The 22,782-nt window shown below is 51.9% G+C and overlaps 1 protein-coding gene across 1 annotated transcript in view; it reads left to right on the plus strand.

Annotated features, from left to right (window-relative positions):
• LOC144945839 (uncharacterized) overlaps positions 1-20,809 on the plus strand; it is a 40,211-nt gene extending 19,402 nt beyond the window's left edge. The window contains exons 3-6 of the mRNA XM_078874399.1: positions 1,351-1,454; positions 3,652-5,457; positions 12,149-12,340; positions 17,371-20,809. Of these exons, the coding sequence (XP_078730525.1) occupies positions 1,389-1,454; positions 3,652-5,457; positions 12,149-12,340; positions 17,371-18,195 (2,889 nt within the window). The 5' untranslated portion in view covers positions 1,351-1,388 and the 3' untranslated portion in view covers positions 18,196-20,809. The remainder of the gene's footprint in view (positions 1-1,350; positions 1,455-3,651; positions 5,458-12,148; positions 12,341-17,370) is intronic.
• The last annotated feature ends 1,973 nt before the right edge of the window (positions 20,810-22,782 follow it).

A 22,782-nucleotide genomic window follows, 5' to 3' on the forward strand; every position in this document is an offset into this window, starting at 1 on the left:
GGTGTTGGCCGTGATCAGGAATCGAACCCGGTCGCCAGGTTCTGAGCGCAGCGTAGCGCTAACCGCTGCACCACCGCTCCCCACACTACTCACGGCCACACGCTCACACAAATACTCGGGATTGTCACGTGCTCCTCAAGTGGGAGACAACGCCATCAAATCCACATTTTGCTTTTTTTTTTTCTCTCTCTCAGATAAATGTTAAATGATAATTGGGATGGCAAGCGGCTCACAGAGAACAGTTTGTATTAATAGCCCCGTTCCCGCTGACGCGCTGCAGGTGCAATCGAAGCACACTTCCCTCGCGGATTAACTAAACGCTGCTGCTGCTGCTGCTAATTCGATTGCAGTTAACAACGGACGCTTATTTTGCTGTGCGACACAGGGAGAGAGAGAGAGAGAGGAGGGAGGGTGCAGGGCACAGCTACCCTACGCGGTCAACACCTTTGCGGACAGCCCCAAATTACAAACTGGAAACAATTGCACATCTGGGCCATCATACGTATGTGCCACAAGTCACACGTATGCGCCACACATATGGGCCGCTACACGTATGCCCCACACGCACGTGCCACGCATGTGCCACACGTCACGCGCCACACGTTGGGCCCCGACCCATGAGCCGTCTACAGCCAAGTGCAATGTGAGCGCGCGATGCCGCGTGACCGTCGCTTGCCGAAGTTGCTTCTACATCTGACCATTTCGTGTTCACCGAAGCATTCTCAATGTCGCATTACGTACGCTCACTTCTGAAGTACGCCGAGAAGCACGTCGCCCTGTTTAGAGCGGTTGGCGCTTTATTCTGTCCGGTAACCTATTTAGCGCGGTGCCACTGTCACCTCCCTATGGGATATGAACATTGTTCCCAACTCGTCACGCGAACCGCCTCTTCCTCGGCTCTCCCAGCGGGTCGGACGCGCGACGTTCCCGCTTCTCTCGTTGTAATCGTCGCGCTAGTTTGCGACGTAATGTTGACACCTCGTCTCCTCTCGCGGGAGGAGGAGGGGTGGCAGGGGGGGGGTGGTTAATATCTGCTCAAATGAGAGCCCACCCGCAGTTGCCTCTTTGCCTCCTTGGCATTTCTAGAGCTCTAAATCCCCCATCCGATAGTCACCCCAGAACCCCCACCGGCGCTTTCTCCCCAGGCCCCCCTCCCCCCCAGCCCCCCCTCCCCCCCGATGGGAACGTCACGCGCAGGAGACGGCCGCCCGGCACGCTCCTCTCACAGGCGGAGGCTCACAAGAGGCCCCGTTTTATTTTGAATTATTGCAATTAAAAGCCTCTCTCTCTCTCCCTCTGCTTGCCGATTCATAATTCACGAGCTGAGCGCGGACGGGTTTCTGTGCGCAGGGGCGGCGGGCGGGGGGGGCGATGCCGCCCACCTCGCCATGGCTCTGACAGCGGAGGCGTCAACGCAGACCACGGACGTGCCCCACCACGCCGAAGACGCTCGGGTAAATGCTCGCGGGCACGTTCAAGTTCAAGTTCATGTATTTGGTATAGCCCTGTGAGCCATTCGGTTCTTGAATCGGGTGCAACCGCAACAAACAAAAAACAAAAACACGAACAAAAAAACATCTTAAAGTGAATATGTGACTGAGTGCAAACAGAAAATCCAAGAAAAGACAGCAAAATATTGCAGAAAAAGCACCATACACCAACGCTGTGTGCAAAAATTCCACGTTCGTGGGGCGCTGGCGTGGTGGCCACCGATCTCCATCGCAGCCGCGCTCTCTCTGTGTGCGCGCTCCTTGACCCGTTCTTGTCAGCCCGTCGGAACCCCCCTGCAATTGAGTGGAAGTTGAGTTCCACTCCGACGGGAGTCGCTTCCAAACTGGGCTATGGATAGCTAAGTCGACCGCAGAAAGTAACAGCGCGGCATTTTTCAAGCTCGCTAGGCCGACTTGGCACCACTGAGATCCTGGGGTTGAATCCAGGCAGCCGTCTGTGATAAGTTCGAGTTCTCCAGTGTAGCAAGTTGATGATCTCAGACCGACCAAACAATGACAGTAGAAACTAATTGGAGAAAAAAATAGTCATATTCAAATTTGGATTCGCAACTAATTCGGATAAATTCCACCGCTGAGAATTAAATATTTCTATCGGTTTGGCTGTCAGGTGACAAACATGACTCAGTAGCAGCGTGGGTCGGAAATTGCTGCCTCCTGCTGTGTGCACCAGAGGTCACTTGAAGGGGTCTCAGAAGTAGTTCTGTAATATCCGCTTCTGTGGGCCATTATATAATACGGGGTTTCGCAACCGCTCTTTGAGATTTCCGGTGGCGTCTTTATCTCAAGATGTGACGCCAATTGCAAACAATTTGAATAAAATCAGGGGGGAAAGCACAATGTGTGAAAAAACAATGCGGAAATTCCACCAAGGGTTTTAGGGCATCACTGCAAAGGAGAGCCACCACGTGCTTGTTGGAGCAGGGAGGCGCTCTGACTCTAAGTGCGCAAACTCAATCAAACTCGCCTACGAGGTGTTAGTACCGTCATATCAATCAAATACCGAGCTTTGCTCGAGCCAAACTCCTGTCAACACATTCATCATTAACGCTACCATTACAATTAAAATAAACGTATTTATAACGGGTGACATTTTTTTGTGCAGTGGCCCTTCCGGATGTGCCCATAAAGCGCAAACATAAAAGCGGTCTCGTCGCAACACCAAACAAAACGACCACGCGCAATGACCACGTCACCTTGCACGGTAATTCTCCACGTGTGAATATTTGTTCTACATGGTATTGTGCGCAAAGGCAAAGATCCCCCCCATGTAGTCACACACGCTCGTTAGGGCAGTGCTGTTCTCGATCAGCGACGTGGCCGAGAACCTTGCCTGGCAACGACCGCCTCACCAGTGCCGGCGGCCACACACCGCAATGCCAGACATGCATTTAAGGCCGAGTCGACCTGCAAAAGACCCAGAAGATGTTCAATTTTCACTTGCCGCTCGTGTTATTTTGCGGCCCGGAATAAAAACCCAGGTCACGGGAGTTTATAACGCAGCGCACAAACCACTACGCCACCTTTCTCTTCCCACCATATCATCGCATGCGCGCGCACACACACACACACACGTGTGTGTGTGCCAAGACAAAAATTCCCCCCTCCCCGCATGGCTTTCAACAGACTTTTGGGGTAAGCCCTGTTAATGAGTGGCTATGAAGGACGACACGGCACACGCCTTTGTCTCCCCAGTGGCGATATTTACAGACCGCACCGCATACTTATTTAACGCTTTTTCGACCTCGGGTAGGGCCCATGACCAGTTAAAATATTCGCCACTGTTATTGGTCACGAGCCGGAATTGAAAACGGGTCACCGGGTTCGTGGCGCATTGTGACAACCATGACACTTTTGCTTCCCATGCACACGCACGCTCGCTCGCACGCACGCGCGCAAACGCATACACACTCGACGTGTTTGAAGTTCTCAGATTGTGTCCCTGAGGACTGGAAGAAACATTTTCAACCAACACAGAAAAAACCGATAAAAAATATAAAAGCAGAGGGCCTTCATGTCAACTTTTTTGAAAGCCTCCTCTCTCCTCTCTGACTTTAAAATACTGCAGCTTTTGCAGTGTCACTATTTTAAATATATGTAAATAATTGCTTTGTTTAAAAACAGGCGTTTCCCCTGCACACAGGAGGTCTCGCGCAGCCAATTCGGCACCAGGGAGTTTAAGGAGGCGGCCACTCAGTACGACCCGGACGACCCGGGGCAGTGCCGCGCGTCGCCCCACGGGCCTGGAGAAGGCTCCCCCAAGCCCGACTCCGAGGGCCGCTCCACGGCCGGCGAGTGCGGCTCTCGCAAGCGCAAGAGGCGTCCCAACAAGCTGGTCCATCGCAGCCCGGGCCCCGGCCAGGATGTCGTGGGCAGCCCTTGCGGTGAGCCCAGCCGCTGCGAAGAAGACTCCTCCAGCCCTTGCGACAGACCCGGCCACTCCTACGACGAACCCGGCCGCCCCGATCAACCCGCCCGCTCCTCCGATGAACCCTGTCGCTCTGATGAACAAGGCCACTCTTCTGATGAACCCTGCCACTCCTCCGATGAACTTGGCCATTCCATAGAATCCGGCCACTCCTCCGATGAACCCAGCCGCTCCAATGAACCCAGCCACTCTTCCGACGAAATCAGCTACTCCAATGAACGCAGCCACTCCGAGGAATTCGGCCGCGCCGATGAACTCAGCTCCTCCAACGAACCCAGCCCCTGCAACGGCGCTGGTCTTTATGAGGTATCCGTTCCCTGCAACGGCTCTGGCCCTTACGATGTGTCCGGCTTCTACAACGGGCCCAGTCCTTGCGACGGGCCGCTGGAAAGCACGAGCGCCGGGCAGCCCCTCTCATGGGGGCCCCCGATCAACCCCCCCATGATCGACCTGCAGCAGATGATGCTCAACAGCTTCCACTTGGCCCAGGTGTGGGGCTACCGCCGGGAGGTGGCCGAGCGGCTGGGACGGCACCCGAAGGTCGAGCGCAATGGGAGGCCCCCGGCCGCGGACAGACGCGCGCCGCCGACGGCCGCCGACGCGGCGTCGCGCTCGGACGGGGAGGGCGAAACCCGCCTGCCGCCGCAGGGCGAGAAGTGGCCTCGGCGGAAGGGCCGGTCCGAGCCCTGCGAGCCGGCGCCCGTGGACCGCGTGGACGTGAGCGACCGCATCGACGACTCCCACTGCGTGGAGACGGCCGACGGGCAGCGGCGCTGGCAGTGCCGCCTCTGCGAGAAGTCCTACACCTCCAAGTACAACCTGGTCACGCACGTGCTGGGCCACAGCGGCGTCAAGCCGCACGCGTGCACCCAGTGCGGCAAGCTCTTCAAGCAGCTGAGCCACCTCAACACGCACCGGCTCACGCACGCCGGCGCGCGTCCCCACCGCTGCCACGTGTGCGGCCGTGCCTTCACGCAGACGAGCCACCTCAAGCGGCACCTCATGCAGCACAGCGCCGTGCGGCCTTACAACTGCGGCGTGTGCGGCCGCGGCTTCGCCTACCCCAGCGAGCTGCGCGCGCACCAGAGCCGGCACGTCGCGTCGGCGGCGTCGGCGGCGGCGTCGGCGGCGTCGGTGGCGTCGTCGGCGGCGGCCTCGGGCGGGGACGCGGGGCCCGCGCCCGGCTCGGAGCGCCGGTGCGCGGCGTGTGGGGTGGCCTTCGCGAGCGCCGCCCTGCTGCGGAGGCACAAGGCCTCGGTGCACCAGCAGCACCGAGGCCGCGTCGTGCGTCACCATCACCACCACGGCGGCGGCGGCATTCAGCACCATGGACAGCATGGAGCGCCGGCAGAGACGCGCGACGGCTTCCCGTGCGGGGAGTGCGGGAAGACGTTTCAGTACCGCAGCCAGCTGCACAACCACGAGCTCAAGCACAAGGGGGAGCGGCCGCACATCTGCACCGAGTGCGGCATGGAGTTCGTGCAGTCGCACCACCTCAAGCAGCACATGCTCATCCACAAGGTGAGGCGGGCGGACGAGGTGAGGAGGTAGCGCCACCGATCTCCCTTCATTCCCAACGCGCACTTCCCCAGGAAAGCCCCCCGCCACACGGTCATCATCATCGTCGTCATCGATCAGCAAGTCATCACTCCACTGCTGGATGGAGGCACAAGCCGTTCGCCATCTCTCGAGGTCCCTTCCCTTGTCCATGCCCTCCAACCAAGGTTGAAAGCAATAATGAATCAGCTCGGTCCGTTTGTAACGGGGAGCCACGATATACCTTGTGAAGATGGTTAAATATAAATAACGTTTGAGAATGAGGGTGTGTTACACTGTGGACCGTAACCTGAAGGAAACCACCCACAGTGATGAAAGGTTCGCACCGCGTGGCGTGATGCCGTTTGCTCGGCTCGAAAGGCGAGAGTCATTATCGCTAATTTAAACTATATCGAGGTCAAACGCGCGGTGCAAATCGTTACAGAATCCGCGCATGATCCGTATCCCTCGTTACACGCAACTTTGAGTAAACTTCCATGCTCATTTCGGGAAGCACGCAATATCACGAAGCGTGGCCAAACAAAAAAAATGGCCACGTTCCTACAAAAGGCGGCCACTAGCGCTGTGAAATCTTATTTTACATACAGTACGGGGTACACACATCTCGTGATGAAAATGTATAATTTCCATCGGTAGACAGCTGCGTGAGAGCGACTTCACTCATTAAAACACTGCCCCGCCGTCTGTAAATGAGAATGTCACAAGACGAACCCTGTGAAAATTAAATTTTGTATTATCTATTCTCTTTTTCATAAAAAAAAAAGACGTCACCGTGTTCACTGCCAGTTGTAAGTAATGTAACGTGCAGCCATTTGTCAATCAAACTGCCGGATGCAAGCCTCCCGAGGCCTTGTGGGTCACGTTCATTGTTTGACCATACTTCCCCACACACTGCTCAGCGCGGGTTTGGTGAGGGGGGGAGGGGGACTGAGTTAGTATTCACTCGCCACCAACGTTCATTGTGGCTGGGAATCAAGGTGGACTTTGTCGGATTCACAGCGCAGTGCACTAACCACTGTGCCACCGCTCAATCTCCATCCGTTTGATATATTTTTTCCGTGTCTGTATATTTTTTCCCCACAAAGGGAATACGTGGTGGCTACGCGCGTGGCTTGTAATCCGGCACTGTGGAGGCAGTGAGGGGTCGGCAGATCACCGCATAAATAACGAATGTTGAGAGACTCTCTTCCCGTGGGGATCGAAGAGGCGCTGTTACCCTGGGCTTACCGGCACAATGCAGCACAGCAAAGTGTGGACTGATATAAGCTGTCCCTGCTGTCTGGGATACAGCGTTGCGCCCTCACACGCGTCGATTTTCTCCAGGTGCTCCGGTTTCTTGCCGCGTGTATAAACACTCACGAATTTGCCGAGAACATCTTGATATGTAGGGAACTGCAGAACAATTGTTGGCACCGGCTCCTCTCCTGGCAGACTTCCAGCTTGGTCTGTTTGTTCCTCCGCGATCGTCAGATGCAATTTGCATGAACGATTCCATGTAGAACGAGTCGTTCGATGTTTATTTTTACTCATGAAATATAAACGTTTGTGTTGGTTGGATGAAAAAGACCTATTCCACAGTTTGTACCGGAAAACACGTCGAGGGCGAAATGAAGAGGTCGTTAAACCCCACGATCTACTTCGTATTGACATGAACGTGAAGCACGCAGGTTACGACAAGACTGACAGAGCTATGATATTGGCACTCGAAATGTGTTGTTATAGAAGGAGGCTGAATCAAAACTGGACCTACATAGTGTTGAAACGTAGAGGTAAGACAAAGGTTGCACGTTGAAGAAGAGAACTTGATGATGCAGGCAGTGATGAGAAGGAAACTGGCACGATTTGGACACATTGTGCATGTAGGATGGACAACAACAGGAGCATTTAAAGTGTGTTGTTGTTGTTGTTGTTCGGGGGAAACATGTAAGGAATAGGAAATAGAGGAAAACGTAACAGAGAATGGCTTGACGAGATCGTAAGAGATTGGTGCCAGTCAGATGTGGCCACTCTATGAGAATAGGTTTTCCCCTTTTTCTGGCAACAAAACAGCTGTTAAGATGTTAAAACACCAAACTGAAACATTTTACAAGGAATCATGTCTGCATTAACCACAATACTTGTGGTCAGAATGTAAACAAAAAACATACTTTGATAATATATGCATCGTCCTTGAAACTGATTGGTCCACACTAGAGACAGCTTTCTTTGGAGCCTCGTCTCAAACGGTGTTAGACCAGAGGACGCCAAAAGGCGTGCAGACATGATTCCTTGTAAAAGGTTTCAGTTTGGCGTTTTAACATCTTAACACAGTTGTTTTGTTGCCAGAAAAAAGGGGAAACCCTATTCTCATATTTTGGCAAAGGAGGTCCCGTGATGTGGCCACTCCTTGAGCATGTTGGCACGAGACGGAGGAAAGTGGAAACAGATGACAAATTGTGCAGTGGACACCAACGGGCTATCTGCCCACGGGTCGTGATCATGATGATGATGGCGATGACGGGTTATGACATTTTCAAGATATTAACTTGTGTAATTCGTCACTGGAATACTTGCTGATGAGCCCAAATTATTCTATGAACACTTTTGTTCCTAACTCCCTCCCTCCCTCCCAGCTTCTACTTCTGCTTATAATAAATGTTTTATGCCATCGCAGTAAATTTTCTTCTCCGGTCGCATGGAAGTTCTTCTTTTCATCCAAGTTCCGTTTTCGGATTATTATTTAGCTTCTCTCGGCATTTTTCTCCCTCCAAAACAATCGTTCGTCCCTTGGGTTACCCAGGCAACTAATCCTGCTCAACTCAAAGGTCTGCAACCGCCAGTGGATAGGGTACGAGTGAGTAAACGTCCTTTTTCGATTTAAAGCTTTCGTGACTGCAGGGATTCATCTTCTTGTTCTTTCGGTAAAGTCACGTAGAAGGGAAATAATAAAATAATAAAAATTAAACATAATAAAATAATATGTTTTATTTTTATTATTTTATTTCCCTTCTACGTGACTTTACCGAAAGAACCAAGAAGATAAACGTCCTTTATTTTTTTTTATCCTGGACGTATGGAGGCCACGATTGCAGCGGCTCGTGCATTGCTCACTGAAACCAACACGCCTAGTTACATTCCGTGCGGACGAGGCAATTGCAGGCCCCGGTTATTTTTGCCGTTGCTGCCATTCCATCATCAGCAGTAGGCTTGGAGCACAGACGCCGACACCCTGGGACCTTCAGCTTCGCCTGCGTCGAACCGAGGACACGTTGAGCGGTCCACCAGCACGGAATTGGCATTATTCCATGCGCCGCTTTGCACGCGCTGCGGGATAGTTTTTGTTCACACGCAGAGAAGGAAATGTGAGCATTTTACACGCTTCTGCAGTGCAGCCTGTGAAAGTTTACGAGGTTTTGTAGGTTTCCTTATGGGGCGCACACGTGCGGCGGTAAAAGTTCATAATCGCACCTGCCCAAATTCGCACAATAAGGGATGTAATCATGGTCACAGGTTCCTCTGCGGCCGTCTCAACTGCAGTTTCTCACGGACGAAACCTCCCGCGTTGTTTTCAGGTCGCAACTTCAAGCCGGACCATAGATGTGCAAGTTCTAGATTTGAAGCTTTCGTGACTGCAAGGATTCATATTCTTAGGTTTTTTCGGTAAAGTCACGTAGGTAAAAAATTAAAATTAATAAAAGTAAAATAAAAATAAAATCACGACGTTTCGGAGGCAACACAAGTTTCCGTCTTTAGGTGGAACCGTCACAGCACGATAGCTGTATCACTTGATACAGCTATCGTGATACAGCTATCGTGCTGTGACGGTTCCACCTGAAGACGGAAGCTTGTGTTGCCTCCGAAACGTCGTGATTTTTATTTTATTTTTATTTTACTTTTATTAATTTTAATTTTAATTTTTTACCTACGTGACTTTACCGAAAAAACCTAAGAATATGTGCAAGTTCGATTCCCGGTCAGAACAGTGACAGTGGATCCAATCCTGCACCGCATCTCTGGCCGTGCTCCCCACACCCTAACCCATTCACCAACCTGCAAGCATAGGGCTCCACGGTGGCGAGACGTCAACTACCTCGCGCCTCGTATACTGGTGATGGGTTCGATCGCGAACCCTGACGCCTCTGTATTTGGAGTTTGCACGCTCTCTCTGTGTGGTTGCGTGGAAGTTCTCCAAGCCCTCCGGGTTTATTCCCTCCACATTAGAAAACACGCGTTTAGTGTATTTGGCTGCTATACACTTCCACATGATAAGCCACTTCGTTGAGCTATCATTTGTGGCGAGGTTGCTTCTAAAAAATGGCTACATAGCTCAGTTGGCCTTACCTGGTAAAATAAAATAAAATGCTAAATAGTTGAGTTAGGAAGAAGGAGTTGACTGCTAAAGTACAAGGTGATGGGACATTTGAAGATAAGTGTGTGTCACTGGGGTGGAGCAGTGGCGCAGTGGTTAGCGTGCTGTGCTACGAGTTTCATTCCCAGCCACGGTTGAAGTCAGTGGCGAGCGATATCACAACTCGTCCAGCATCCGGCTTCACGAACCCGCACTGACCAGCGTGGTGCAGTGTGGTGCAGTGTGGTGAAGTGTGGTGAAGTGTGGTGAGGTATGGTGAAGTATGGTGAAGTATGGTGAAGTATGGTGAGGTGTGGTGAAACAACCCCTACGGCCGACATAAGCGTGGGATGACTTCATCCACCTGTAGATTGATAAAGGGCTATAGATTCGTTTCACACTTAGTAGGCTTCCACGACCAATATCATCCATGATAGGTTTTTCAGTTAGATCGCGTAAATATCAGTGTGTCGTTAAACCCGCCTCCACCCGACACAGCCAATTAGCAAGGTTTGTCACATAAACAGAACGTGCCAATTCGTGACTATTGGCATGTTCTGTTTACGTGACGAACCTTACTAATTGTCTGTGTCGGGTGGTGGCGGGTTTAACGACACATTTACGTGATCTAACCCCCCAAAAACACCTCTATTATGGCTGTAAATTCATGTATATATTTGTTTTTGTTACAAATGAGACCCGACTACCGCTACTCCTGCTGCCGATATTTCCTCTTCACAAAAGGGGATCACATTTGGCCCCTCGCCGCACAAATCCCCCCCCCGCCCCTCCCTCCCTCCCCCGGTTTCCTTTGCCCCCCCCCACGTCTCACTTTATCCGCTGAAAGGGAAGAGCAAGAATGTGGCAGGCGTGGCGTTTCGACGGGCGGGCGGGTGACAGCGGGACGGTGAGGAGCACGGAACGTGGGAACTGGGAGTGGGATGGGGGCTGCCGCAAGAGGGCCTGAGAAAGGCTGATGGGGCGGCTCGAAAAACAATGGAGCCAGGAAGGAAGGAAAGGAGAAGGGGAGAGAGCACGGGAGATATGGAACCAAAGGGGCGTTAGGTTATTAGCGGAAAGGGGCTCGGGGAGGGAGGGAGGGGTGGTAACGTGTGTTTGTGTGGGCGGGAGGCAGATACGTTTTTCTCACGGCCCAAGTCGACACGGATGCTGGCGGGGCGGACTCGAGATCGCGCCCGGCCAACGACTCGGAGAGAGGAAGAGAGGGAGGCCGAGGGATAGAGAGGGAAGGAGAGGGGATAGAGAGGGAATGAGAGGGGATGAGAGGGAGACAGAGAGGGACGGAGGAGCGTGATGGACCCGCTTCGTTTGTGAGTCTTTCGTGGCGTTGCCGAGCGAACGGCAAACAAAACATCACGTGTGTTATGCTGAACTTCCATCGCGCCGTACGTAGCCAACCATGCAAATCGGAGGTGCAGGAGAACCACCAACTCGCTGTGCTACCATCTCCCGGGCCACCTTCGCGGGTTTCACAATTTCTCGACACGATCCACCAACGCCATGGGGCTCCAGGGCAAGCGGATCACAGGCACGCACCCCACGGCAGCACGACCACAGCTGATGCCGCGCGCTGATCGACGAGCGAAGCGTGGGGAACGGCAGCACCCCCATCCCCTCCCCTCTTCCTGTCGGAGCTCGTGGTCCCACTCGGCAAGAGGCGCCACATCAGCCGAGGGCTCAGACACAGCCCTCATTCGTCCAGGTGTCCACTGCTCTGGCAGCATAGAGCCGATCCACACACACAGTGGCAGAGGGGGGCGCGGCGTTGTCAATTAGTGTCCCCACCCCCCCTTAAAATGGTGAAATCCGAGAGAGATGACTGCAGAAAGAGACGTAGCAAAAATACACAGAATGTGGACAAACCTAAAAATGTACTCGAGTAAGATAAGAGAAGAGAGATGAAGACGTGATAGAGATTACAGAGATGAATTATATGGAAGATGGACAACAACTGAAAAAGTGTGTTTGTTGTTCGAAAAATGTAAGGAACCGGAAAGGGAGGAAGGCCTAACCGAGAATGGCTTGAGAACGACACCATAAGAGATTGGTGCCAGAAAGATGTGGCCACTACTTGAGCATAGGACAGGGTAAAGTGGAAACAAATGACGAAATATTACGTGCTTTCTGTCCATGGCTCGTGATGATGACGACGACTTCGATTTGTATATGTTAATTCACTCGGTACGTTCACTCGTGTTTGATGCGTGCGTTCATTTACTAATTCCTTCCCCGGGCCCCAAACTTTGGCTTTGCTCTGCTCACGACGATCACCGCCGCCGCTGCCGCCGCTGTCGGCTCTCCCCGCAGGGCATCAAGGAACACAAGTGCGGCGTGTGCGGGCGCGGGTTCACCTTGCAGGCCAACATGAAGCGCCATCAGCTGACGCACACCAACGTGCGCGCCTACCACTGCCACCTGTGCCACAAGGCGTTCACGCAGAAGCAGACGCTCAAGGCGCACATGATCGTCCACTCAGACAGCAAGCCCTTCCACTGCAAGGTGAGGCCCTGTGCCATCCCCCCCCACCCCAACCGCTCCTCCCCACCTCTAACCTGAAAACACCTGGGCTCCACCAGCGCAGAGTTGAGCAGAAATTTTCGCGGCCTGAATTTAGTTTTGCAAAAATCTGAAAAAATCAGATTGCAGCTCCCCTCAGCGAACAGCTGGGACGGCAGCGTCCAATCAGATTGACAGACGGAGGTCACTCGACTGCCGGTCTGCTGTCAAGATCTCTTCATTCGAGAAATGGTGGCCTCAAGTCCGTGCGTAGATGGGGAACAAACAAGAGTTAGCCTTAATTTTGGAGCTTTCGTGACTGCAGGAATTATTCTTTGGTTCTTTCGGTTAAGTCACGTCTAAAGATAAAATAATAAATCAAATAATAGCATATTACGACGTTTCGATTGCAACACAAGCAATCATCATCAGGCATAAAAGAAATAGCAACAAAAATCTAACTAGAAAATTTAAGGCACCGTCACAGAAACGACCTCTCTCTTTGTGCCGATATGTGTCCTCTCTCTGTGTGTCCTTGTGATGTCTGTCTGCTTGTATGTCTGTCTATAGTTTTGTAGTTAGATTTTTGTTGCTATTTCTTTTATGCCTGATGATGATTGCTTGTGTTGCAATCGAAACGTCGTAATATGCTATTATTTAATTTATTATTTTATCTTTAGACGTGACTTAACCGAAAGAACCAAAGAATAAGAGCTAGCCTGCCGATCGGTTGCTTTAGTGGCGAGCGTTGAGCCAGGACCGAGTGGAACGTCGAGGAGCAGTGGCTTCGCCTCCTGCGTGCAGTGGCGAACGACTACGCAGGGCGAGGGGGCTTGAGGGTCGAGTCCGGCGTCGGGCCGGGTACCCGCCAGGAGATGAGGGTCATCGGCAAAGTGGGTCGGCGCCAAGTCGTGTTCAGGGCCGGCTGTGAACACGAGGCTCACGTTCGTCGCGTCCGACCCGCATCCGAGCGAGCACGCCGTGAACATGCAGCAGTAGATTCGGCCCTCCCGCTTTGCAGGTCACCTGCGGGTATGGTGGGTATCTGGTCAGGCTCTACTTGGTGGCTTAGGGGGTTTATAATTGTCGTGTCAGAGCACTGAGTAGCCATTGACTCGGGTTCTCAAGTGCAGGGAGTTTATGCCCACAGCCTCGTCTTTAATGATTGTGCAAAAAATGCACCACACTGAATACATTTCTGTTGGTTTATTTCGCTAAATTCCAGCTTAGAATTGTTCAAAATTGTGGTTCTACTGCCATGCGACGCACATTTCTGCAGGGCAGGGCGTGCGGGAAAAGTGCAGCGCCCTCGGCATCGTTGAATTAAAATGCCGCTCGGAGGGTTCTCAGAAGTAGTTCTGCGGCATCGCCTTCCGCGGACCAGTCTCTCATAACACGGAGGCGATGGGCTGCTCACGAAACGGCGAGTGTGTAACGGACACTTCACGTGGGCGATCACGCGACGCCAACGGCGCACCTGCGAATGAAACTTCGGGTGAATGAAACAAGAAAAACCAGGCGAAATAAAAACGACCTCGGGGAAACGTAAAAATGTAAAATGCTGGACGCGAGGCAGGCAGGCTGGGCTGGCGGCCCGGCCTTTGCGACGTTTGCGCCCGCACGCAGCGGCATCAGCAAACGTCTCCTGACGTCTCCTGGCACGGAGCTGTTTTTGCGCGGAGTCTCGAGGCCCCGTGGCGCACTGCGGCCCGCAATGAGTGCTTTCGGAAGGAGGTCCCTCCCTCGCCGACTTCCCGCTCCCAGTCGCCTCTCCAAACCCCACTCCCTTCCAAGCTTCCCTCTTCCCATGACCTCACTATTTGTCCTCGCGCTGTTCTTTGCATCTTTTCCAATTTTGATCCTGCCAAAATGTGTTATTTCGTCAAAAAATAATTTGTCTTAAAAAAAATGTTTCTCGCTTTGTTCTCTCTCTCTCTCTCCCTCCCCGTTTTGCTATTTTTTTTGTCTTTGCCCCGACTTCCCGTCGCAAAAAGCACAAATGTGAGCTCTGCATCCTGGCGATATTTAAAATAAACGTGTGTAAGCTCACAGAGAGGAGCACAGGGGAGGAGGATAGTGATTGTGGTAATTGTTCAGAATTAACCCTTTTTACTGGAGTTGTCATTATTTTAACGGAATTTAATATGGCTCCATAATCAAGGCGCTTTACAAAGAATGAACAACGGTACAACAACGTGTGTGTGTGTGAATGTAATGGTGGAGACTAGGTGAATGAATTCGAGGAGAGGAAGTAATGGGGGCAAATCTGCGATGATGCGTGTACTCGGTGAAGGTGAAATTGATGACAGTCAATGACCATGAGTGGAATGCATTAACGGAGTGAATGAATGAATGGGGTAAATTAATGAATGGGGTGAATGAGCGAATGAGTGAATAAGGTGAATGAGTGAATGAATGGGGCGAATTAATTAATGGGGTGAATGAATTAATGGGGTGAATGAGTGAATGAATGGGGTGAATGAGTGATAGCCGTGTAATGAGAATATTAAGAAGGGAACGCTAAGGGTTGTGTTTACGAGGGGGAGATGAAAGGAGTCGTCGTGGGGTGAGCTCAGGGTCAACAAGTGCGCTTTGAGTGAGGAGCGGAAACGTAGCGAGCGAAGGCGACGACTTAGCGTGGAGGGGGAAGTTTGTTCCAATAAAAGGGGGCGAAAAGATAAAAAAAGAGTGGGACAAGCACTACATTTGGTGTTCAGGGACTCCTCTACTTACGAACTTTCAGAGGTACAAACACCCTGGTCCGTATGTCCAGTTGCCTGTTCGGACCGAGAGTCGTAAGTTCAACCGCTGCGCAATAGATGGCGGTGGTGTTGGCATCTGCATCTGCAGAACGTAAGGAGCCAGTGGCATCTACATACACAGGAGATTATACAACTTTTAAAGCCATTCCCCGCGTTTAGTGTACACGCCCTACAACGTGTTTGGAATCGACAGGAGTGAACTTGGACTCGCGAACAAATCGACTTACGAACAGACCTCTGGAACCTAACTCGTTCGTAAGTAGAGGAGTCCCTGTAGACGTTTAACACCTAGGGCCACCCTCCCACGGAACTGAATCACAGCAGACGCAGGCAAGCGGCAGTGCCGACTCTGTAATACACTATCCGTGGGGAGACTTTCCCCTGCCACAGTGATGTGGAATATATGTCACTGGCTCGGGCCCACTCCATGCGCTCAATATCAGAAAGACACGTTTACTTACAACTAGTATTCACTCTATGAGACATCTCCTTTACCAGTGGCAAAATATAGTAATAGGTTTTTATCAGTTGAAAGGGTAAAAACCTATTACTATAACTATAATTCATTTAAATATATAGCGTGTACAGTAAAAAATACATTTACGAATGCAACGGCAGCTTTGATCTATGCCAATCCTATTAGATCGTTTGATCACATCGGACATCTCGATCCAACTTCTCTCAGTGGATCGCATTTCAATCCAAATGCAGTCCCAGCTCAATAAAGCTCGAGTCACTGTCAACGTGGCTCACGGTGCTCTGAGTCCCGACGCCAAAGCAGATTGTCACTTTCAATAGCAAGTGCGGTGGAACAGCACAGGATCACAGTCGTGTTGTGCAAAAAACACAAAGAGAGACATCCCTCTGTCGCCATATGGACTGTTGAGGCACGGCGTGAATGGGTGATGGGGTGAGGTGGTGGTGTGGCCGACACGACGCCTGGTTCCGGCCACACCAGATGCCCTACACACAGCGTGCCCGTTCTTCATGTAATGCTAAGTCGAGCTCATAGAGGCCCAGGATGGCTTCTAGACGATTGCCACCGACGGCAACCGTCGCTGGCAATCGAACTCGGGTTGCCCGGTTACATCGCTTAGCGTGCTAACCACTGCGCCACCGCCCGTTAGCCACCACGCCCACGTGCGTGTGCGTCTCGCATACACGCACGCGTGTACACGTGCTACCTGTGCAGCACTGGCACGTGTGTACAATGGCAATGGAGCAACGGAGGGAAGGATGGATAGGCCGATAGATGGGAGAGGCGAGATAGAGGTAAATAAATGTGCCACGGCCGCCCTTGCAATCTTCCCCCATCGCCGATAACCAAGCCCCCCCCCCCCCCCACTTGCAGTCGCCGCGACCGCGCGCAGAGCTCCGCGGTTCGTGGCCCTCGAAACAACAAAAAGAACCACGCGGGCCCCGAGGTCCCGGCGGCCCGACGCGTCCCTGCGCGCAAAGTGCACTTACAAAATAAAGAGCAACACAAAAAATCACTGAAATCTTTCAGCGTGTCACTCCATCGCCGTTTGATTCAATTCACCCTTGACGAGCCCCCCCCCCCACCCCGTGCGAACATCACCCCCGCTGCGAGCAGCGGCTCGTGACGGCCCCACCGGTGGGAACGCACGCACGCGCACGCACGCACGCGCACGCACGCGCACGCACGCGCACGCACAGCCCCCTTCGTCGATATCCAACTGCTGGATGAGGAGAGGCTCGCCCGGGTGTGCGGAGAGTCGGGGTCACCTGAGCACGCTTCCCCACACTGGCACGTGTGGGGTTGGTGAGCGTAGAAGTACGGGACAACAGTGGATTTTGCTGCACTGCTCTTGCAGCCTATCCACACCCTGCCATGCAGTGTGGTCACCCCATCCCCGCACGATCCGGGCTGATCCCCGCTTAGCTCCTGAGTACTGGTGGAATTGGGCACATTCAAGGTGATGTGGTCGTTGGCCGTGCATCTAATACGTGTAGACAATCGGGACGGAGTGCCTGCCGCGAATATGAATCGCGTCCTAGAAATCACGTAGCTCAATATTTGGCATGAACATTACCGAGTCTATGCTTGTAAATGGAAACATCTAATAACAATGTACGCTGCATATACTCGTGCAGGCCATGCATCTCCATAGGGCCCCACAAGGGAGGGGGAGGTGGATTGTACAGGAGAGCGCATTTCATCCCTTGCACCGGGCTCCGCGCTACCGCCGCATGTTCAACCTCGCACCGAGTCGCGCGTCCGCTGTGCTAACCCCGCGCTGTCGACGGCAGATCTGCGGGAAGCAGTTTAACCGCCTGCACAACCTGATGGGCCACCTGCACCTGCACGCCTCGCGCAAGCCCTTCCAGTGCTCGCACTGCCCCAGCAAGTTCACGCTCAAGGGCAACCTGACGCGGCACACCAAGATGAAGCACGGCGCGCCGCACGGCTCCGCGTGGGACGGCGACGACGCCACGGCGCCGCTCCTGCCGGAGCCCCCCACCGCGTGGGCGCCGCGCGCCGGCGGCCCCCCCCTCTCCGTCACGGCCGCCCCCCTCCGCCGCATCGAGCCGGCGTCGCTGGAGGCGTCGCTTCGCCAATCCGCCGCGACATCGTCGTCGTCAGCTGCGGCGGCATCGGTGGCGCGGGCGGCGGTTCAGCACCGCGTGCGCTGCCGGACGAAGGCGAACGCGCGAGCCGGAGCTCGGGCGCTCTCGGACAAGTTGCCGCGAGGGCTTCGCGTGACCCCCCAAGAGGGGGGTCGTGACGGCGCCATCGTGGCGTTCTGGGAGCAGGTGGAGCCGTTCGATCTGTCGCGGGCGGGGTGCACGGGGGGGGATCCGGCGGCGGCGGCGGCGCGCGTGGCCGAGAGGCCGGGCGGGACGGCGCCGGAAGAGGCGCGCGCCTTCTCCGAGGGCACGGAAACGAGCCCCGTTCACGTCAAGTGCGAGGAGGTCCATTGCGACGACAGGAGGGGCCTGCAGGCGATCTCCGTGCGCGATGTGCAGTTGAGCTGGGACGACTACAAAGGGACCGTGCGGGCGGCGGGGGTGGCGTGCGAGCGCCGCGGAGACATCAACGGGCACGGCTGCCACTGGCTCCGCTCGCAAATCTGAGCCGCGCGGAGGGGATTCGTCTCAGCAGCGGCTTCCTCTCCCCGACGTCACGTGCTCAATGCCCGGGCCTTCGTCTCTCGCCAAATCATTTCCAGGTCGCTGCTGGACCGGAGTCGGCGTGCGACGAGCAGCCGAGGATATATCGCGAGAGGTTTTTTGCCAAAAGTTGGCGCCCCGTTGGAAAAATGTTGCTGCGTTGTCGACCAGGGCAGAGCCGGCTGGAATCTTAAGCCCTGACTACAATTTTTTGAGTACAAATCCTTTAATAAACCAGCCCCTGCACATTTTGGATTTAGCTGAAGTCATCACAGCCGTTCACTTATTAGACGACGCGTACAAAGTGCAGCACACACGTATTTCTGGCATGTATTGGATTGGCAACGCATATTTCTGCTTCAATGACAGACAACAATGCGATTGGGCGCACAAAGTAATTCCACCTGCCTTCTACAGTGGCTCTGTAAATCATAGACACCAGGAATATACGAGATGACTCTCGACTAGTATGACAATGATCCGTGCCAGGCTCGTCGATGTTTTTCCCTCCCAAGAGTTTAATGAACACGTGATAACGGAACACACATCATATCTGTGGGGGTTATTTTTCATAATCTGCGGGTGGCTGAAAAACCCGGACTGGATTGCTTGGTGCTCATTGCCGGGCGTGCGGTTGACTGCAATGTGGAACTTTTCTAAGAAATCCAATTTAAATCAAAGGAAGTCACAGTCCAGGTCGGTCACTTTCCTGCCTTCCCATCATGAGTGAGCCACTATCGGCTCCCCTACCCAGGCTGCCCCCCCCCACCACCGTCACCTTGTCCAGTGTATATGTAATGGAGATGGCACCACAATTACACAGGCATAACGACATCGCACCAAAACGACTTCTCGCGTTCCCATGCACAACTCATCGCACTGATCCTCACCCTTAGTTTGTTGCGTCATTGCAAGAACAGCGCAATAATTCACCTTTCTAACGCCGCTTAACCACGGAATTGTCCACAAGTTATCACCGTAGCAGTGTAGCTTTCAGGCGCTGTTAAGGGACATTTGAGGAGACTGCGTGGCACATGTTACATGTGATTTTGCTTTTTTGCCCAAAAAAATGGTGCCATCGTGTCTGCTTGTCGGTGCTCCGTGCTCATTTGCGAATGTACGAATGCACAACAGTTGAAGTTGTGTGTCGCAAGGAAAATGTGATGTCACCTCATCACACGACGATGCTTTGTGGGATGCTCAACCGCATGAAAGAGGTGTTGGCTGATGCATAACTGATGGAGTGAGGTGGGGGGGGGCAGTAGGTGTTGGAACACAGCCACACCTGGGCGACCCTCACCTTGGCTCTGCTTGAGGTATGGACATGTCACAGGTATGGATTCAGTCAGTGGTGCAGCGATCGAGTGTGCAGATGCATCTGACACTGGCACCTATGAGATGGAGGGGTCCTGCTACTGGGGCCATGCAGAAAGGGGATTTTGGACAGGGGCCCCCATTTCATTCTTTGCATCAGGGCCCACGTCACATCTGTGCCGTGCAACTGGCTGCAGAGTTATTCCACTGGTCAATGAAAATAAAAAATCTGGCCTGGACTTTTGCAGCTGTTTTAGACTAATTTCAGGGTGCTGATTCTAAATCTGATCTCAGATTTGCGCTATCACATCTCATGTTTATGCTATCGGCATACCACATTTTCATTGATTTTATGATTGCAAGTTGTTGCGAGTCAGTGACTGCTTTAGTGTTAAAATATGGTGCTGTATTTTTAGGAGAGTTTGTTTATAATATCATTTTATGTAGATATCCACATTTATTTAATATTTTTCTTCTGCAGTTTTTATTGAAAATGCAATATTTGATATCTCAAAAACCTGATGTGATAGACAAAAACTGATGCCAGATTTGGAATCAGCACTCCAAAATTACCTTAAAACCCTTGGAATACCTTATGCCAGAAAAGTGTGTTGACCAGTGTTATCGATGTGTGTTATTTTGATTCACCTCTACGCTGTGCTTCTTACTGACCGGTTGTTCGACATGCACTGCTCAGCATCGATCTGAACAGACACATTTTGGGAATTTTCCTACTGCTTGAACAAAAGAAATAGGAATCTGAATAGAGAAAGGCATAATAATGGTAGAAATGGGAAAATTACTCCAGGACCCCACGTGCTCATGAGTTATTTTGAGGACTGGATAATAATTTAATGTAAGCCTCCGTCATTTCTGGAGACATTTGTAATCATCCTGAATGGTAATGTTACGTGCTCTGGAGAAGAGTTGACATATTTACGAATAAATTGTACAATTCACATTGCAGTATTGCAATTCGAATCGTGCTGGCAATATTATTAAGAGACACGTTTTTAACAGGAACTGCCCATAACATGTATGTGCGAGTGTAAAATGGCTTTATAGTGTACCAAAATGTTCAAACCATGAATACAAGTGTGCGGGCACAACCCTTACAACTTTATTATCCCTAAGAGAAGCACACGTTTTATATCGGTCCACTTTTCCTCTCCGCGTGGCTTATTTCGTGTGTTAATTGCATTAAATCTACAGCAAAGCAAAACATATTTGTTGTGCTTATATTTTTAATGTCATATTTTACCTGTTTGCTCTTAAGTGTCCAATTGCGTACAACAATAAAATCGACCAACGCAAGCTTATTATAACTTAAACAATTGTGTACACACATACGCCCCTTCCGACCGATTCATTTCTTTAGAACGGCTTTTTGTGTTTAGTTCGTCGTCCTTCCCCCGCACCTCCGTGAAGCATGATTGGCTACGTACAGTGCGAAAGAAGTTCAACGTACATCCTTTACATGCATCCCCAAGCCATTCAGACCCCTGTCACTGAGCAATTCGCGTCGCTCTCCAGACCTGGGGTGCTGAAGTCACTCACTGGCAAATCGCTTTGCATTCAAACCGCGCGCAACTCACATTTCTCGTTCAACAACAGCTGCTGCTACGGCACGTGCTGTCGTTAAACCAGTGGTGATGATGATGATGATGTTGTTGTCTTGCATGAAGTTCACATCCAACGCCCGGCTCGCCTTCTCAACGCGCTCGGGAGCGACGGGGCAATGTCGCTCCCGATTCGAATCGGGGGAAAGGTGCTCGCCAGGTTACGCCTTCCTTACAAAGTGTCCGCATTTGCAAATTCGGTCGCCGTGCCGGAGTGAAAACGTCGGGACGCCGTGCCGAAGAAGGCGCGGAACGACGTGGAAACACATCGGGAGGGCTAAAAGGCACTTTTCGAGATACACAACCACGGAGGAAGATGACTCACGTGAGAAGGCTTTCTCGCTCGATCGATCCGTGGCGATGCTGGTGGTGGAGGACGTGGAACCCGAGAGGAACACTGTTGTGCCACGAGGCAAGTGGTGACACCCAGTCGCCCTGGAAGTAGGGCTGAACGATTAATAGATTTTAAATCGAAATCGCAATTTGAAACAATGCGATTAGCAAATCGCAAAGGCTGCGATTTTTAGCGATTTGAAAAGTCCTGTGACTTTCTTATTGGAATTGTTTTATTGTTTATTATAACTTGATTTATTTCACTTAACAATTGTTCTATGTTTGATTGTTCTATTTCAATTAAAACATTTTGATAGATACATGTTGGAAGCAATTAATGTATTTTAAGTTCTCATCCTTGCATTAGAATATATAGAGCAGTTCATATTTTGATGGTATCATGTGGTAATGCTCCATCACATGTTTTACATCTATTACACAGTGAATATTGAACTGAAGCTTGACTTAAAAAAATGTAATCGCTAACCAAATCGCAATTTGTCAGAAAAATCGCAATTAGACATTTTCCCCAAATCGTTCAGCCCTACCTGGAAGCGGCTGGGGGAGGGGTGGTAGTCTCCCGAGCGAAGGTGTCGCGGGTGGACGCTGGGTAAATTGCAGGCGACCTTCGCCCCCTGACTTCCGTCACACACGAGTTCTGCTCAACTCGTAGTTACGGTAAGGCCTCGCTTAACGCGTTACTCACACAAAATGTTTCTGAACAAATCACGTGGCTGTTTGTTGTAGTTTGTATGTCTTGGCCATATATAAGCACGTGGGTGTCCGGATTCCCACAGTTGCTGTGCCCCTGCACGAGACGTCGGGCTAAGGAAAGCCCCAGGTACTCCGTCAGTCACTCTTTAAACCGCGTGAGTCAAGACTTCAGCTAGATCTGGGACATCCTTTTCCTGCTTGTTTGGTGTAAAAAAACATTATAATCCTACCTTCATTCTTTTTTTTTAAACTGCAAATAATTTGTACTCGATAAAGCCACGCGCGCTGCAATTTGGTTCCCCCCTCAATTCCATAAATTTGCTGCCAGGAGATCAGACTTGTTTTTAGCGATGGGAAAAGAAGAGGGGGGGGGGAGAGGGCCTTTAAGGGGGGCAGTTCCTGTACGGATGAGTGTTCTAATAATCCATCCCGTGAAGCGGTGGTTCTTATAACCTGGCGTGCACGCAACCGCTTGGGGGTGCGAAATGCCCTTTCTGGGGCTGCGAGACATGGCCAGATGTTCTTAGAAGGTTGAAACGCAAATTAAGCACGGGCACGATGGTACAACTCC

The sequence above is a fragment of the Lampetra fluviatilis genome, chromosome 39 (genome assembly GCF_964198595.1).
Source record: "Lampetra fluviatilis chromosome 39, kcLamFluv1.1, whole genome shotgun sequence".
Taxonomy (NCBI): domain Eukaryota; kingdom Metazoa; phylum Chordata; class Hyperoartia; order Petromyzontiformes; family Petromyzontidae; genus Lampetra; species Lampetra fluviatilis.